This window comes from Oenanthe melanoleuca, chromosome 13 (assembly GCF_029582105.1).
Source record: "Oenanthe melanoleuca isolate GR-GAL-2019-014 chromosome 13, OMel1.0, whole genome shotgun sequence".
In the NCBI taxonomy this organism is placed as follows: domain Eukaryota; kingdom Metazoa; phylum Chordata; class Aves; order Passeriformes; family Muscicapidae; genus Oenanthe; species Oenanthe melanoleuca.
The window spans coordinates 7,252,922-7,273,255 of record NC_079347.1 but is presented as its reverse complement, the minus strand read 5'-3'; the positions used below and the strand labels follow the sequence as shown (position 1 = coordinate 7,273,255).

Below are 20,334 nucleotides of genomic sequence, written 5' to 3'. Positions count from 1 at the left end.
ACCCAGGTGACAACTGCAGTGCTTTCTCCAGGGATGGTGCAGTGCCAGCACGGCAGTAGCTCCAGGGGAAGCTCTGAACGAAGGCAGCAGTAACTCACAGCTGGAGGCTCAGCCAGCTCCCTGCCCCTGCAGCCCCAGCGCCGCCTTTGTCCTCCAGCAGCTGATTTTCCCAACAGCTCCCTCTCACTGAGAAGTTGCAGTCACCAACAAAGACAAGGCAGGGACCACGAGTGACTGCTCACAGGATCCACAGTGCATGTTTTAGGAGTATTATCCAAACATAATAGCAGCAATTTGTGCTCAGATTTCCCAAAAACCAGTAGAGGGGCTGACAAGGCAAAATGACACTAATATAATGTAGAGTTGCATCTAAACATTTGAGACTGTAGCTGTATTTGTTTTTTAAAAGAGAGAAGGACTGAACGTACTATATAATGAGCCAATTGAACATTCAACATCTGGAGAAGAGACAAGGCAGGCCCTGACAATATTTTCACAATACAGTTATCCAGAAGACCCCCACCCACAGACACACATTTAAGATGAAGCCCTCAGAGAGGAGTGAACACCAGCTCATCCCCACCATTCAACTCCTATGAGTCATGCATCTGAATTATTTTTAGTATCTAGATTAAAAGATTCCTGCAAATGAGGGGTGGAAATACAGGGAAAGCTTTCTGAGAATACAAAGAATTTGCTTTAATGTTAAATGATCCTTTTTAAATTGCGTGCAGAAGTTAGTTTCAACTACAGAGAACACATAGTAAATAAAAAAGCTACACAACTTGCCCGAGTACAGGATACATCTCCCCCACTCCCAGGTGTAGGAATCTTGGCATCTATTAAACTGTTAATTAGTTTCCAGAAACACTTTTGCCAATTAAAAAAATCATTTAATACTTATCCATCTGGGCATGAAATACTTTCAACAGAGCATTTGAATCAGTGAGCTAAAAAAGAACCGATCCCAATCTGTGCAGCACTGCCTCCCAAACCACCAGAGGCCAGGACACGGAGCAAGCAGCACCCCATAACCAGTGGCAGCATCTATTAACTCTACTTGTTTCTGTGAGCATCCCTTCCTTCAGGCTCTGAGGGATTTCAGATGATCCCTGGTCCAAACTTGTGTGCCAAGAGACTGAAAGGATTCAATACAAAGTCAAACAGAAAAATGCATTTCAGGACCAGATTTAAAAATGCATTTTGGGGTAAGATTTCACTACCCTATGACACTGTCACTCATTGTCTTGGAGAGCTCAATATGCAGACTGGTTCACAGACAGAGGACATCATTTATCCACCTGTTATCCCAAACAATACAACAGATATTCAGGAATCTATGTACCTAATGCTATTAACAATTATTCAGAGAAGACATTAATCACCTTCCAAGTAAAGATGCTCTTCCCTTCAGTGAACTCATGTATTCAATCTCAGCCAGCCTCTCTCCCCTTGCTGGGTGAAGACTAACTAAAAAACATGTAACAAACTTAATGCATTTTCATTTTGCTCCTGTCAGTAATGTCACTTTTGTTATAAAACATGCAGCTTAGATTTAGAGCCTTACAGATAAAACATATGGATACCAAATAGGAAGCCAGCAGTCCACATTCAATGAAGAAACAGATGGGGACCCATCTGCCAAAATGCCTGGTGAAATACCTCAGGTTACAGAGAAGTAACAGCACAACACTAGTGATACTTGACCGTTTGAAGTTCTTTATTTTTCAGCTGCTCCTCAGAACCATTACAAACATGACACCAGTCAGTTTAGCCCATGAATGCCAGGTATTATTCCAGACCTTCTATGCAAGGAACAGTCATACTACTCTTGATCGATGATACAATCTTTGTTATGTACAGTAGGATTTGAAATACATTTTCAGCTTTTCAAGTTCAGTTTCATAATTTATGTGGCAGATGTGCAAGGCAAACTGCACAGAAAGAGATAAGCCAAGAAAAACATCCTGATGGCCACAAATGAATTACAACTTGTGGGAGGAAGGAACTATAAAGCTATTTCCTGTGCCTTACAACTTCTAATCACAAAAGACTACCAAGTAAACAAAACAGCCCCAAATCCACCACACACACTGTCAAAAAGAACTGACTTTGAAAATTAAATTGCAGTCTGTTAGAGAACTTAGACTTTTCTCTTATAGAAACAAACATTGCACCTTACTGAAGTCTTCCCTTTCAAAGTTCCCCCTCTCAGGAGTTCCCAATTGCAGAATGCTATATCCTAAATGGTTTCGTAATCGCTTGCTACAGCTGAATTATTTTTTGCAGATGTTGGGAACATGAAGCATGGGAATATGGCAGTTTTAAAGTGTATTTGTGCAAGGAACAAACACTTCCTCACCCACTTGATTTCACCTCTCCTACTGCAGATTCCCTGCAGTATGTCAGTGTTAACACTTTCATACTCTTATATAAAACAATCCCTTGTGGTTCACCAACAGACACATGGCTGCTTTATGTATCTTAAAATATGGTAGTAAATAACTTCTCAAACTCATCAAGAATTTTGCCATGTTGATAATATTGACTGTGGGTTTGTACACCTCTATACAAAGTGTACCTTCATTTGAAGTTCAGACCAATTTCTTTATTTCCCCATTTTTAATGGGAAATTTTCATTTCAAACACCCACCCTTACATTCTTCAGTTATCATCCCCTAAACTTCACCCATTATAGACTATCTTACCTTTAAATACATAATTCTGCAGTTCCATTTTTAAAGGCTTAATAGTGTTGTCATTTTATACTTAATTCAAAAAGCATTCTTTAAAAGGTAACTTACGAAAATAAATGCTACACTCCATCACATAGAATGAATCAAAATATTTCCTTTTAACTTACACAGTAAGAACTCTATAACAGTATTACCAATGGTTTTCAGTATTAGTTTTTAGGTCACATTTTTAGTCGAAATTACACCTAAAGCATTCTTGTGACAAATCTGATTAAACTTAAGCATAAAAGCCAATTTCACAAACAAGTGGAAAAAAGCTGCCATTGAGGCCACACTTGACACTTTGGTGGGACAGTGACACACTAAACAGAAACTCTGGTTTTGATTCAGATACAAAAATTTTGCTGCTACTGCCCTGTGCAGGTTTTCAGTCTCCTTGCCTCTTGTGAGCTTCCATCTGGCACATCAGATTAGAGTCACTGCTTTGCAGCTCCTATTCCTGTGGACTTAATCTCTTTCAAAGTTCAATACACTACGGTCACACAACTGCAGCTGTATAGTCCAAAAAGAAGTGGACATGAAATTTGTGTGACCTTTTGTAACTGCAGAACTAAAGAGACTTCCAGATGCATGCTGTAACCACATGACTCAATTTACTACTGCTCAAACCTCACACTTATGTTGCCACTCTGCTCCTTACTCTTCAGTTCTTTTTTCCTCTGTAACAAGCAAGCTGCAACAATTTAAACTTTTTTTAGACTTAACTACATCTTGTTACAGAATTCAGATTGCACTTCAACCTTCAAGAGTAAGAAAATTTTCCATCATGTGATTTATCTTTAATTTTTCCCTATTTGTGATCCAGTCAGGTAACATGACTCCTACTGAAAAAAAATTTAATCAAGTAGGACACAGTGAAATCTAATAAAAAAACCCCACTTCAGTAGAATGCTCTTTATATTAAAAAATACCACCACAAAATTGTCAAGCCAAATAAACTCCGGCAAGCAATTATAACATAACACTAAAATTTAGATACATTATTTTGGGGGAGAGAGTGAGGCACCATAGCTTACACCCTCCAATCAACTGTGCTTCTTTGTGCCTCATAGCATTCATAAAACCTCGAGTTTAACTTCCCTTGAAGATAAAAAGCTGGTTTCAGATGTTCATAAGGTGTGGCCTAAGTACTCCTCCACATTTGTATCAAGTGCTACTTCCTTCCTTGTATGCACACAGAATCGAGAGACCACATTCCAGCCCACAGCTCAAGTGTTTCAAGACATCTTCAACAGATAGAGACTAACAAGCACTCCCAGTCACTGGGTTTTCAGGATTAATAATTTCAGGGCACAATATTTTAATGCTGAGAAAAAAATATTTACAAGAAGGATAAGGTCCTATCCTCCTTGCAAAACAACAAACAAAAGGGATAGAAGTTTTCAGAGGACAAGGAAGTTGTAGCTACACTCAGCATGAGGCACCAGTGAGCTTTGAAGCTGTGAAACTTCAACTCACTCATGTATCTCAGACTTCCTATTTCTGACCACAAAGAATTTTGAGAGTGACTTTGAATGGAGGCTTGGGAGGAAAAAGACCAAAACACCAACCTTAAAGTAAAAATAATACTAACAGTATTGTTACTGTTTTACAACATACCCCCTAAATGTTCTGTAGTGACCTCTGTATATAGAAAGTATCTCAAATTTTCAGAATTTCAGAAGATGTGGCATTAGTGCTTTAAGATGATTCCCCCAAAGGTACCACTGCTTTACACACCCTCTAAAGCTCCTGCAATTCTATCCTCTTGCTAACTACTGAGTGAAAGTATTTACTAAAAAACTTCATACCAGAGTTTTCTGATGCCATGAAGAGCTTGTAATAGCTCTAAGCTCACAGTAATGCACCAGCTGGCCAAGGAAATCTCCTGATGCCACACATGCTTGAAGTGCATTAGCTGAACAGTTACAGGTAAGAGATTTGACTTGGAAAAGCAGGAACATTGCACAGGAATCTGTGCACCTGTGAACAGCACAGACCCATTCAGTGCAACTAATCATAACGAATTCTAAATAATCCAAACTTTCCCTACTCAAAGAACTGTTTCAATTATTTGTCAGTTGACAGTCTTTGGTGAGGACAGAAGAATGAACATACAGTTATATGGAGTTTAATATTGCCAAAACCCACACACCCCAACATTAATGGGCCATGCTTAACGATCCTTGTAGTTTCAGCTATCCCTTCACTGCAAGCTGAATACCATTAAAACATTGCCCTAATTCCAGATTTATTACAAATTAAGCATTACTCCAAACACATGCTTGCTGCACACCAGGGAGGGCTGATTAAAGTTTAAACAATGCAGGCACTGAAGCTTTTAACACACAAACTGCTCATTCTCTGCTGCCATATCACCACTTTGGCACTGTGACATCCCAAGCAAGCCTGTACTTTGCAATACCAATTGCCTTCTGCAATCATTTCTGATGAATAAACCTGAGTACAGGTAACTCCTCTAAGCCAACAGTAAGTACCTGTTACAAGCTCTTCTCTGATCAGATTCAGGGGCAAAGTACAGTAACATGAACAGATCAGTCTGGGGTCCCACTCTAGAAGTGCTACTACCCTTGCTGCCTCCAGAGCTCCAATTCCTGAACTCCCTGGTCCTTCAGGCTCCAGGCAGCCAGGGTCAAACAACAGCATCCCAACCGCACATAAATCACACACACTGAACATGCCCAACCTTCACCAACACAAGCTGCCCTCTATCCCTAACACCCAGACTCCCTCTGAAGGGCTGGCAACCTCATCCTGCCTTCAACCACACAGCCATGACTCTGTAGAGCTCCCCATTCCACCTGTGTGATAGCAAAGTATTACCAGCACATTTCCTAGGAAAGCCTGGGACGTGTTATCTCATCAACACAAACATATCTAAGTAGCAGATGAAGCAATTAAACCAGAGAACTTCCAACTGCACTTTTAATATGGCCTTGTGCCCTGGAAAATGTCCTAAGGCTGAGGTAGAAGCTGAACTGCACTCGTGAGCAGGAGAAAGGAACAGGAAACAACAGTTTACACAAAATAATCAAATTACAGGTTCATAATCAGTTGTTTTCCTTCATTTATGCAAATGTCCTGCAGTAGAATTGCTAAGCAGGAGGTATTCAGGAGGAGTGATACACACTTGAGATCACTACCTTTATCTTGGCTGTTACAAAGTGAAGTGCATTATCCTTTACTAAGCCTATTTCTAAGCTTACAGGAATTAATTCTACAGTTGCTGCTGTTTGCAAAAAAACCCAAAATGCACCACCTCAGCATCAGATTTCAGACTTTTTGTTTCTGGAAAATCAAAATAAAACCAGAAAATCAATACAGATGTCACTACAGAGAAATTGATCAGCTTCTTTTCTCAAAATCAGTCTGCTTGTTTGCTATTTGAAGCTGAAAGCAAGAATTGTTCCATTATTCCATGAATGGCTACAGTAGGTGCTACACTCAATAGCTCTAATGCACCTGCAGAATTTCCTTTCATATCCAATACTGAAATCCAATCCAGAGGATCACTACATGTCACACAATGTAAGGAAGATGCTGTCTTTATGTAAGATTACATGGAATATGTCTGGATGCAAGAAACTTTTTTCTTGACTCCACTGCATGCAGACAGAGGAGAACACACAATCAAAGAGCTTCAAGCTTCTGTTTCAGGGCCTCCAAAACTATCCTCTCCCTCTTCCCAAGAAGGAAGCTATTTGAAACACTAAAGCTTTCCCTGCAACCCACTTAGCCAACAAGAAAGAACAAGAAATTCAAAATCTTATAATTAAATTGCAATTAAGACTTTGCAGTCTCACAGCAAGTACTTTGTACACCTTTAGCATAAGCAGGGCTGTGCACAGGGAAACCTTCTCAGCATCAAAATCTGACAATGACAAAAGATGCTCATTATTGTGAAAAGAGTAAAGGCAAATATGCAGTGCTAATTCTGCAGTATAAGCTGGGAGCATCCAAGATTTTACAGGTAGAGACAAAGCACAGTCCTCTTCCTGAACTTGCTCTGCCCTCAGGCTTTTAGTCCTGAATTAAAAGTTCCTAGGAATAGCACAATTATTTAATTTTCCAATGGTGAATTAAAAACAAAGCAAAACAAAAACCCTAATAGTTTCCTACTTCAGATCCTTCATCCATTAATAAACCTGAATTACAACATTTCTTCTCTGCTACAAGTTTATCCAAGAGTAAAAAGTAGTCACCATAATCCTAAATAGACTAAACATGCTTAATACCAATTGTCTTTAGTCATTCTATTTGCCATGAAGGCAGGTGACAACCTAGCAGTCCTGCTGCTGTATTAAGCAGCTGGACAAAGAAATTTTGGCTAATAGTTAATGACAAAATGTCCTCCCAGAGCTATTCACAGCTGAGTATCCAAAAATGGGCACAAGCAGTAAGAATACATCATTTGGAATAAGTACTGCAACAGAAATACCACATTAATGTTATTCCATTAAAATGTTCAGGTTGCTATCTCACATTGGCAAACAAAAACCCCACAAGTTCACAAAAGGGCATTTTGACAGAAAGCAAGTGTTGTTTTGTGAAATTAGTCTGGTCAATTATGACAAATTAACTTTCACATTTCCAAGCCATGTTTATTTGTGGAGGATAATGATGTTTCCCCTCCTTTCATAGGTATCCCTTTGTTAGACTGGTTCCTCCAGGAGATCAAGTAACTCATGTCCTAAAAAGGTAACAGGAGCTGTTCCATTTGCCTCAGAGACCCAGTTTCTGGTTCCTGTCCACACAGAGATAGTAATTTCAAATGACACCGTGTATTTGCAACAAACAAATTTCACAATGGCTCAACACAGGCACTATTTATTTATTTACTCACTAATGGTAAGATTACTGGATTTTTCTGAGCTAATGTCTGCAGCTACAGGAGTTACAGTTACTGTGTAATTAACAAAAAAACAACATTGGCAGTCTAAAGGCTGACATTAACACTACATTTTCAAGCTGTCTCAAGAAACAATCATCTGTTTGGTAGCAAGGAGAGCTAGAACACTGTGATAGAAATTAACTCGTTTAGAATAAATACCTCTGAAGAGAGGATTTCCCCCCACACACTTCACATGATCATACAGAGAAACAGTTTAAATAATTAAGTAATTGTCAAAACAAGGAATAATTAAAAGTGACAGCAATCTTTAAGATATCAGCTCTATCTGTAGATACAAGTTACCAAGACTAATTTATTTTTCAGAAGATGCATTCACCTACTGCAACTCCAATAAAATTATCTAAGGTTATCAAAAGCCTTCTTCTTCTCTTCACATCCCAAGTGATCTTAGAGAACCTTTCAACTGAGTAGTCTTGTAGAATGCAAAACACACACCTCCAAAAAAATCACACAGGGAGGTATTTGTTTACTAAGTAAAAAGTAATGTCTTGAGAGGAAACAGTGAGCAGAGTCTGTAACCTACATTAGGATGATTCTAAACAGCTTGACAGGATGGGGAGAGTAACCACCAAGAAACACATTTATTGCTCTGACTCAGAATGGAGCACAGAAAAAAAACTTTCCCTAAGTAACTCCCAATAGATCCCATTATTATTACAACAGACTAAAAAAATGCAAGCCAGTCTCATTAAATAAGCTGAATATACACTAATATTTCTAATTGTATCCCAAATGAACCAGTTAATATCTATTAAGCATGCAGTCAATATTTAACTGGTCAGGACAGGACACACCCTTTGGATGAAGGAAGGAAAAAGTACAACTTTGAGGTGGCTTCCTTATAACCCATTAATAAACACTGACAACACTGGTGTCATGGTAATTTCATTCTGACAAACCAAACACCTCTAGGAAGATTTAATTTATTTAAGGTAACACAGAATACCCACTTCACCAGTCTGACACAACCCAAATATATACCACCAGTATTTGTATCACAATAAGCTGTAGAAATTGAATTGAAAGCTTCTCATGTGAAGATCTGTCGGATCCTGAGATCAATTTGAGCCTGAATCACTCAAAGTAGCACCACACAAGACACAAAACTGTATTTCAATTTATATCCTTTCTAAGAAGTTTGAGACCCAAGAGTGGGACCAAAATATTGATGCTTACCCTCCCCATCACAACAGTGACATAAACAAAGGCTGGCTTGGGACCTTCAAGTTGTGATATATGAGATACAACAACCTTAAATTTAAACTTGCAGTTAACAAACCACTAGCAGTACAGTCTTAAATAACAAAAATATGTAAAAATGTCTTATGGAAAAAGGTTCCCACAGTCAATCCTCCTATAATTTCCCCATCACCACAAGCGTTTGTGGTGCCATGAGCAGCTGTTTGTAAAAAGTGGCCAAATCAGTTATGAACCCTGAAACCATGGGGGCCTTTTGGCTGTTCTCAACAACAGAACAAGCAAATACTGAACCACACACCAGCAGCACAAGGAGGCAAAGACAGGGAATAGCCAGGTCTCAACCTGCTTGTGAAATCACATGCTAAGGGTGTTTTGCACTCAACTCGTACTTTGCCCCCAGCCACTTATTCTTGCCCAAATACCATTCCTTCCTTTATGCCAGCACAAATATTTGTGTGACCATGGAGTTAACTATACCAGGGAACCAACCCAGTGGAGAAGTAAATTGGCAAAAACAACTGGTTAGTCAGAGATTCTCTCATCAAGCAGAAAGTCTGCAAGTGCCAGCCAAAGGGAGAGAAGTGTGCAGGCTGTGGCAGACGGGAGGCTGAGAAACCTCTTTCACCATCAGCCCACGCTTACATTGACTGTGAAACTACACACTCTGAGTTCATGGCTTGGGTTAGGTTTTCTGATCAGTGAAAGTGCTGACTGTGTTTGAGATTTCAGGGCAACTACAAAGGGAGACAACCCTGTGTTCAATGTCCTCCACTTACATGAGAACTTTGAGGGTCCCTCTCCTTTCCCATTTCAACATCACTACTCTAACTCAAACACAGATAACAAAGTCCTTTAGGGAGAGAAAGAGCTTCCAATTGGGTCTGTTCCTCTTTCCAGTTCCTCACACAGCAATGCAAACACCATCATTACACAGCACACAATGCAAGAATGAATACTCTTCCCACCTGGTACTGGAAAAGTACTCAAGAGTACTCAGAGCACCACAGCCTACACAGCCTTCTGGAAAGAAGTAAGGTACCAACTCAACACATTTTCACATGACCTTACCTTAGCATATCTTAAAATAAAAAAAAAAAAAAGTACACCCCAGTTAGAATTAGATCTTGTCTGCCTCTTGCAGAGGCAGAACAGAAGGACCATTTTGTTCTGGAGAGTTAAGCTCTTCTATGCAAGTGCACTTTCTAAAGAGGCTACCCAGCATCGTTCAAGTTTAAACTGGGTAACAGCTCTTTATTCCAAATGGAATAGGTAAATAAATAAAGCTCCTGCTCCAAACTGAAACACAACAGCAGCTAGCTGTAAACCCTTGTGTCTAACTGGATCCATATTTGACCTGTGTCAATAAGATCCAGATCACCACAAGGAGCTGGAAAAAGGAGCTGCAAATCTGATACTTTACTCACTTGGTATGTTTGCTACTAATTTGGCTTTTCATTCTCTTGCCCTACATTACTTTTGCCTTATGAATACAAAAAACTGAAATAAGCATTTAAACAAAGTCTGTAAAACAGCCAACTTTTAACAAAATATTATGCTATTGTACATCTTTATATCAGTTAAAAAACTATTAAAGGGAACATCTCTTCTCAAGGAGTTTCAACTTCCGGCCCCTCTTCTTTCAATACCTTCTCAATTTAAGTTCAGAGCACACAGAGGTAATTTGGAAGCTTGAGTTCCTCATCAAGCACATGCCAGCAAAGTATTTGAAACATACTTGAAGCAACAGGTCAACAGGCCAGTACACTCAGTATGCTGGAGATGAGTTCAAATTGGAATTCTTGCATTATGACTTTGGACAAGCTGTACCCAAACTTCAGAATAAATCAATGAAAGATATTCCAGAAGTTCCAGAATGAAGCACACACCTTTCAATCATTACATTTTCCTGTTCTTAACCTACCACTCTGTGAAGCAATGCTTCTCCAATGGCTCATCTTAGTTTTTTTTTTTAATATAATTTTCATATAAATATAGAAATTAATTTAACACTTGAAATGAATGGAGACAACTATAAAAGAATCAGATCAGCATTTTAAGGTTGTATTTTAGGACAACTGCAACACTTACAGTTGGACACCGAAATCACAAAGCCTGAGAAGATAAAGCAGTAATATGCCCAATGCTTTGGAAGTAATTAAACCTTGTATATGAAAAAAATTATGCAAATCAGCTAGTATTCTGTAATACACTAACTGGCAACACAACCAAAAGGAATTAGCATAGAACTGAGTTAAGCACCTCAATCCTTTTGACCACGGTTGCACAGTCATGTAGGTAAGGCTCTTATCCTTGACCAGTTTCATGCACTCCCCGGGCAGGAGCCCAGTCCTGCTTGGCAAGGACACACAAAACTCTGCTTTAGAAGCATTTCAAGAACACAGAAATTGTCACACATACACCACTCAGATTCCCTGAAAATACATAAAGCCAACACCTGAGGCAGCCTTACACAACATAATACAGACTATTGTCAGCTACCACAGCGTGTGAAATGGCAATAACACATTTGAAAGAGCACTAACAAAAGCACCACTTGGAGTGTGCTGATGAAACTGTGTGCTTGGTGACAACTACCTTATGCCAATAATAATAAATCTTAATAAATCTATCAGCTTGTCATATTGCCTGTTTGATGGATTACTCCACCAGCTGAATATTCAAACAAGAGAACGCCATGTCTATGTCTGTGAGATAACAGAGCATACTACTTTCACAGATGCTTATCTCCCATACTCAATTACATGCCCAAAGACTAGAACCCTTTTTCTTCCTTATTAATACCAGCAACTTTCTGGAAATTTTTTAAGGGAAAGAGGACAGTCCTAAGAAGTAAATTGCTGTTACAAGAGCTTGGCAGACACAGCCATGACTGGCTGCAGAGCCAAATGCTGTGTTCGAATCCAGTCCTCCTTTGTATTGCCAAGACTTTCTTCTCTCTCTCACCTCTCTGGTAACCAGGCAGAGCACAAACCCTTCTGGGGTGAAGATGATTATCATCATCATCTTGCTTGTAATAATAATATAAAATGCTGTTCTTAAAGCACTTACCAGCAGGATACCGCTTTAGCACCAATAGAAGAATAACTCATGCAGTGAGGGTTAACTAACTATCCCTTATATAAAACTGTGGAAGTGTTCACTGCCCTGAAGATCTTGCTTATGCAAACCAAAATAAACCTTAAACACAGAGAAAACCAAATGATCCTGAGACTGAAGCAAAGGATTTTACAGGAGATTCAGACAGCAATGGACAAATGTTAGACAGCCATTAACCCTTCTGCTGGATATATTACATGATGGATCATTTACAATAATACCTACTATTACTGAACAAGCAAACAGCATTTCATTAAAGAGCTCAATAGTCTGGGTGGACAAATCCATGAACCACAAGAAAATCGCCTGTAAATAAGAACAATTACAGGCACATTAAAAAGAGAAAGCAGTTAGGCTGCAGAATTGAAAACCCCCAGCTAAGGGTACATGAGATCCTGCCTATTTCTGGGCAAACATGAACATCCCACAAGCAGAGAGCAACCAAGAGTTAACGGTAAGGTCTGTAATTGTAGGGTAAATGACTGGGGTGCATTTATCACATCAGTATCCTGCAGACATAGCATGAGGTAGCAGACAGCAACATGAGACTGGAACTCAACAAATGCAGAATTATGACTGCTGGCAGCACAATGTGACTTGGTTTACTTAACAGAATTCTTTACTATCTTCCCTCATCTGTGACCTGGGAGTGAAGTGCAAGGTCTCATTACATGCTTTAGGATACAACAGCAAGAAATTGCAATGACAATAGAAGGAGCAATTCACTCTGTTTTACCAATAATTTACCCTCTTCTTTACAGACTGTACAATTAGAAGCACTAAAGAAAACATGCTGTTTATCAAACAGAACTTCTCCCCTGCCTAGCTCTATTGGAGCTCATGACAACAGCTCCTTTAATCCCTCCTTTTCCCCAAATACTAAAAACCCTTTCTCTTTGCATAGATTCATCATTAGAATAAATAATAGAGGACCCAAGTGCCTACCTCTAAAATAAATTTTAAAGTGTTATAATGCTTCTCTATTACAACCAATTCTAAACAAGACTATTTGCTCTCCATTTAAAAAGAAATTAAATTATTACATACTGAGGCAATTCATCAAGCTTGTGAAGTGTATGGAAACAGCTCTGCAACACTTCACCTCCCACTCTACAACAAACACATTCCTGCTGGGCCACCAGAAAGGTGTGGCTAAGAGCAGTACTAGCAAAGTAGACAGGGCTCAGGTGGACAAAACTGAACTGGAAGGAGCATGGAACAAAACAGGAGTGTGGCAACTGTCATATTCCTATGACTGGCAAAAAACTTGCAGGCTCCCTTAATTTTTGAGTAAAAATGACAACTACCTCACTTACCTGAACTAATGCAAATGAACATCTGGATAATACTGTCCTAACTACATTTAGATCTGTCACCTTCATCCCTTTTTTCATCAAGACTGTTTCTAATCCTTTGATGTGTGGAAAGGTGCTTAAAAGGAGCTCTCTCACATTAAGGTCATGCATGCAGAAGATCACAAAAGCTAAGAATGGCAATGGAATTTTAAAGAAAGTGGCTGTAAAATCTCACCACACTGTTACATAGGCAGCAATCTGATCTCAATGGGTCCATAGGTCTTCTAGCCTGCCTGCTGCAGGTCCTACATGTCTGTGACAGAAAGCAGGCAGCAAAAACATTAACATGACATCTTACATTAAGAGAGAAGTTATTGCAATGAGGAGTCCAGCTGGCCTTGCTACATGTATACACACAAACACTGTGTTCTGCTTTGAGCTGAACCCCCTCATGCAGATTAACAGCATGCAGGAACCTTTCAGTAAAATAAGAATCAGCAGTTTCTGCTTCAAGAAGAGGAAATCCAGCAGAACTAAAGAAAGACAATGGCCTGACTTTTAAACCTGGCCACTAGGCCAAGCTGATACCTTCAAGTTTCTGACAAGAAGCAGAGTTTCTTAATATTCCCTGGTTTTCTTTTAAAAAAACAGTCATGGGGTCTTCTTTGTAGAACTCTCGTAGAAATCGCACAAGGAACAAAAAGCACAACATGTACTTGTACAATAAGACTTAAAAGTGAAGTCACCAAATTGCATAACACTGTATTTCCACAGCTGGGACTCCTGAACTCACTCTCAGTGACTGCAGCACCTTTTGCCAATTGTTATCACAAAGTGAGGAGAAATTTGGTTAAGGCCCTTGGTGATGTGATTATCAAAGTACTGATACACCTATACCAATAAAAATATGACTTTTCTTGTGTAAGATGCTTCTACACAGTACCAGGCAGCCTGCAGATCCTTAGTCTCCTGCAGCTCACAAGCAGTAAATGCAACACTTGGCCTCAAGTTTCACCACAACTGCAGGATTGTTTCAGAGCAGGCATGGGGTAACCTGAACCCTCTGCCAGGGCTGCCACAATATCTGGAACTGCTCTCACCAGAGCATCCAGAGACAGAGCTGCAGATCCCACGGTGCAGCAGAGAAGTGGGAGGGAGGGAGACCAGACTGCTTCCCACCTGCCAAATGTTCCTGCAGCTCACACTCCCACCAGCAGCTCCAGTGTGTGACATGTGCCTCTGGGCTCTGTCACAGGAGCTGGCCACCTCCTGCCTGGAATGCTGAGGCAACACAGCTCCACTGCAGCCCTCACCTAAGCCTATGACAAAAGAGAATGGAACAAGAAATCTCTGACATTGCCTCAGGAGTGACTCAGAACTGCCACCTGACTCACCAACTTTGCACCAAGCACTGCCCTGGCCCTGAGCCATCAGAAACCTCTGCCATTTAAACAGAGTTCACTGTCCTGGAGCCAAGGAGCTGAGCACAGAGGGCTGCATTTATTTTCCAACTGTTTACTTTACTTTCCAGTTGAGTTTTGAATTACTGGGGAAAAAGAACCCATACAAGTGAACACAAAAGTGAAAAGCTGCCTTCTTAAATTAATTTATTCACATAATAATATGAAATAGAATTTACCCCAGAAGAAGCAACAGTATGTAGACCTGCACCTTCTAAACTATAAACTAGCCAGAAATTCAACAGAAATTCAAAATAATTTCACACACTTGAAGAACTCTTGAACACACTGCAATACCCATTAAGAAATTGGAGGGTGGAAAATTTTTGACAATTATTTTGAAATTGCAAGAATAAACCTTATGGCAACCAGATTTTACAGGGTACAGGTTTAATTAATTATTTGATTTAGACTGCAACCTTACTCACAATGCCCAGCCAGAAACAAGGTATTACTGTTCAGTCAAACCTAATATAAGTACTTAATATTTAAGGGAGGGAGTTGCATTGGCATTGAAAAAGCAGTAAAGTTAACAAAGGGCAGAACAAGACATGCAAAAAAAGGATTCCACCATATCCTAGAACAGTAAATCTAATACTCTACCAGAGTCTTCCTCCTAAACCTCAAATCCAATAGGACTGCCACTCAGTATCTAAAATAACTGTCTCATGCACTACAGGATGCAGATACTCTGGAGTTACTAGAAAAAGCTACCATAAAAATAAGAGGTGATTGTGGTGTGAAGAGAATTATAAAGCAGAATTTACCTGATGAACCTCACTGCCCAATTCCAGCCACACCAAAGAAATATACAGACCAAATACTCCAAAAAACACTAAATACAAATTTGAATTTCTCATATGTATTTTTCAGTTGCTAACTTATTTTTTGTTTCTAAGACTTTGATGAATGGTAACAGGTTACCATTTTTACCTGGGCTTTTGCACTTAAAGTAACCCACAGCTATTTATCATTGCTTACAGAATCTTCACACACCAAAGTATCATTGTGTAAGAAAAGTCCCCCATGTTGAAATAGCTGACCTCACCAAGCTTTCAGCCACTGAAGCAAAAATAAGGATAAAAAAATAAACCCCAGATGAGTAAACTGAAACTCTAAGATAAGTATCAGCTGAATATGGAACTAAGATGCAGAACTGAAAACCACTATCAAATCTATCAAGGTTTGAACTAGGAAAATTTCAAGATATTTCCACATTTTCAAAATCCTCATATAATCATATCCCCTTTTTTAAGGAAAGAAGGGCAGTTTCTTGCTAAAGTTCACTATGCTGCTGCCACAGCATCAGCTGTTATTTATGAGGCAGATTATATCACTTAGCTTCCTCTGCAGAGAATTTGGTAAGTCATGGCCTTAAGACAGAAGACATTATGACAAATCTGCACCACACACAATGGGACTATTGATCCTGATGTCTGTAAATACTATTTATTCTGCAGGCTCCACTTTTGTCCTGCCCCTCCTCTCCCTTTTTTTTAAGAAACCATCTGCTTTATTTGGATAATGCTATTCCCAGAAAACTGAAGTTTATTCAAAAAAACAAATTTTTTTATTATTGGAAATGTTTGCTTTTCACACCTGTTCTGGAAACAGAATGTCTTTTACAATTCAGATTTTGATGTACTGTTGGACTTAACTTATATCCTTGGAAGTAAACATTTTTAAAAACAGTGACGGTATTATAATACTACAGTGATCATTAATGCTGCAGACAAAAAAAAAGTACACAAGTAAAACTTAGGAAAAACTTGATTTCCCTGAAAGGTCCTGGAACTCAAGTCAGGGTTGTACTCCTAAACACCTCATCTGTCATTATTAAAACTACTTTAACCAGGGTTGACTTTGTATATAAGAAGCTGTAAAAAGTAAATAACTTCCTCAGGACAAGACTTAACCACAGTGGTTTTTAAATATCATCCAAATCTTGGCCTAGAAAAGTCTCAGTCTAGTACACAGCACCATGAGTTGTGTATCATGTTGATTATCATGAATAAGCTGACACCTCAATTTGCCATCTTTAACCCTACACATCACACAGACCTCTTTATAAACTGTTTGGAGAAACAAAAAAAAAAAAAAATAAGTTTAAAACAGAACCTCAGTTTTGAAAGACTGTTCACTTGTAAGGATAGGTACAACTGTTTATCATTAATATCATATCGTATATATCAATCTACAGACTTTCAGTCAGTTATTCCTCTTAGCATTCCACAATTCATAGAACACAGAATGGTTTGGACTGGAAAGCAATTTTAGGAAGCATCTAGGCCAACCCCCTGCCATGTGCAGGGACATCTTCAACTCAGAGAATTACTGGGGCTGGAAGGGAGATCTGGAGATCATCCAGCCCAACTCCCTGCTAATGCAGGGACACCTGGAGCAGGTGGCACAGGAACACATCCAGCCAGGTTTTAAATATCTCCAGAGAAGGAGACTCCATAACCTTTCTGGACAGGCTGTTCCAGCACTCTGTCACCCTGAAAGTAAAGAAACTTTTCCTTATATTCAGACAGAACTTTTGTGTCTCAGTTTGTGTTCATGGCCCCTTGTCCCATCACTGGGCACCACTGAAAAGAGTGATGGAGAAGGGCTCCAAGCTTTCCCCTATACAGTTATTATTTGAGGAAGCAAAGCAATCTTTGCTAAGTTCTCCATTGTATCAAATTTTTCTCATGCCAAAAATGAGGGAGTGGCTGACAGACACAATAATAACGTCATGCTCTCCATCTGCAACACAACGACCACGATAACCGAGTCCATAGGCAAGTTTTCAGTGGGAGGAGGCTCTATTCAAGGAAACAAACTTGTAAATGTCTGAGCTATTTAAGTCTGTCAGGGGTGCGAAGGGGCATCTCAGTTCTCTACCAGCTTCACCTCTGAATGGCAGGGGCTTGTGAGTCAATGGCAATTGCAGGCAAACCTGTCCTTAGGAAGGAGGGAAACACTTTAGAGAGAGCATGTTGTGACTTGGAAAGCTCTCTGAAAACCTGCAGGTGATTCTTTACTCCCCTCCTGCTTTCAGGAACTTGTCTGCTCCCCCTCAGGGGCCTAAGGGCCACGCAGGGAGCCAATCCAGCAGAGACGGATTCCAAGGGCTCGTCCCCAAACCGGGCACAGGAGGGGCACCCAGAGCTGAAGAGCTGATAGCCAAGAGCTGGAAGGCCCCAGATACGCCCGAGAGGGGCGGGAAAGCAGCCAGCCATAATGGAAAGGCCACAGACTACCTGAAAATCAACTCCTGCCTGCCTGCAGCCCCGGAGGAGCCACAAAGCCACGCCGGGAGGGCGTTCGGGGCCACCCCGGGCAGTCACCGGGGAACAGGGACGGAAGTAGCGAGAGACAACGGGGCCGGGGTCAGCCGGGCACAGAGGGGGTGTGAGGCCGCCACCTCAGCAGGGGAGGGGCCGCGGCCATGTTGGGGGGGGCAAGGGGAGCGCGGGCCCGGCTGAGGGGCCACGGCCGAGCCGCCCCCGGCCCCCCAACGCGCGCCCCACCCTACTCACGCCTTGTCCACCAGCTCCCGCACTTTCCACATGTTCAACATTGGCGCCGACCGCCCGGAGACCCGCCCGGCCCCGCTCCCTCCGCCGCCGGCCCCAGGAGGCCCCGCTCGCCGCGCTCCGGCCGCCGCCGCCTCCGCCGAGCCAGGGACGCGGCGCCGCTCCCGGAAATGAAGGGTCGGGCTGCCGCGCGGGCTGCTGGGAGATGGAGTCCCGGGGTAGGGGGGCCGGGCGCGGAGGCTGCGGCGGCCGCGGGGGCTGCCGGGAGTGGTAGTTCGCGGCTGCGCGCGGGGCCTGCCGGGAGCAGGCCTGAGGGGCGGACGGGACGGGGTGAAATTGAGGCTGCCGGGGCCGTGTCCTGAGGGCTCCACGGGCGCTCTCACACGGCGGGGACACCGAGGGGTTGTGCCCGTCCGGGGGGCACGGACAGCCCGGCTCAAACCCGCCCTCAAACCTCCCTCACACCCCTGCAGCATGCATCCACATCCCGGCGAGGCACAGAGTGGAAAAAGGCTGTGAAAGAGTTGATTAAAGTCAAAACACTGGCATAGAACCCGTGTCGGACCAGAATGTGGTTTTATACTCGATTTAAGAGCAGCATCCTGTCCTTATGGCTGTCCATCTGCTGAGCGTGGTGTACGAATGCTGAGCATGGTCTGTAGCCAATTGCCGCTGGAATTCCCAGATCCCCAGGATGCAGATTTGGGGAAGAAATGGCTGGAAAAGCAATGGCAGCATGTGGGCTGCCCCACAGCCCAGCGAGGCACTGCACAGGCAGGAGCCTTGGCTGCACTTCTGGAGAAAGACAAGTTTATTGACATAACCCAGGGAACAATCACCCACATAAAAGCTGCCTCAGGAGAATATTTTAACACACTGTCCATGCAGGTATTGAGCAGGAATCACAGTTACAATGAAAACAGTGAAGTCATCAAGGTGAATGTACAATCAGGATTGTCAGACAGTTTCATTACATACATTTATTTTCATGCAAATTGTATTTAATGTGAGTTTTAACCCAGTTTCATTCTTGATGTATGTTTTTTGTTTGTGTCATAAATATATATATTTTGCCCAAAGACAATATACATCTGCAAACTTTTATCCTTATTTATATATGCAAAATATTTTCATTTTAGTTATTCTCTAAGAGCTGGCAAAACAAGGCACAAGGAAGGTCAGTTGCAATAGCACTTGCTGTTCTAATAAGTCACTTCTTTTAAAAATTAGTTGTTCTCTGAACTTGTCAGGAAAGCTAAACAGCTGATCTTCTGCCCATTTTCTGACATCCCATAGTATCTTTTCACACAGACATTTCCATGGCTTCTGGCTCCTGAACATGTGCATGAAATCTCTTTGAATATAAGAACTTCCTGAACAGATCATCAAATCCAGCATCCTCTTCCTAATGGCATTATTAGAGGTTCATTAATGTAAAGGATGTAGGTGGATCAGTCCTCAGGTCCATCTTTCATATTTTCAGTTTTCTGTGGCTTAGGGACTCAGCTCTGGAGTATTCATGGTAAAACTTTGCCTTTAGGAGCACTGGATGCACTTTTGTTTTTTGGATTTAACTGGTTGCTTTTTGAGCCTTTTTAGATGAGCCTACACTACACCTCCTGGCAGTGAATTCAGTGTTCTGTCACATGACAAAATTGTTCCTTTTGTGTTTTAAATTGTCTGCTTCATAGCTTTACCAGTTCAAGTAGTGTAAGAATTCATGCATAACAATTCCCTAGCACTCCTCTCCTCGTCAGTTGCAAGTTTAGAAATCTGTAGATTTCTTACTACACAGTTTATTACTGCCTAAGACTTGCAATGTACTTAATTTTTGCAGAAGGCTATGACCAGCCGAGAGATGGTTTATGGCTTTTTTTCTCAGTTCCCTTCATAAGAGTTCTTAAGAGAGTTTTCATTTTTGAATGCTGCAGAACCCTGAGATGATACTTTAATCTGCAGCACAATATCAATGGTGAGTGTTGTTGGTGTGTAAGTGAACTCTGCACCAGTTTTGCTGCCCCCATAAATGTGAGGCACATTGCCATTGAGGACTGGCAGGAGGGAGATGCTTAA

At 41.1% G+C, this 20,334-nt stretch overlaps 1 protein-coding gene across 1 annotated transcript in view; it reads right to left on the bottom strand.

The window, feature by feature from the left end:
* The window catches only part of CLINT1 (clathrin interactor 1), a 47,129-nt gene extending 28,706 nt beyond the window's left edge, over nt 1–18,423 (bottom strand). The window contains exon 1 of the mRNA XM_056502327.1: nt 18,265–18,423. Coding sequence (XP_056358302.1) covers nt 18,265–18,305 — 41 coding nt within the window. The 5' untranslated portion in view covers nt 18,306–18,423. The remainder of the gene's footprint in view (nt 1–18,264) is intronic.
* Between the last annotated feature and the right edge of the window lie 1,911 nt (nt 18,424–20,334).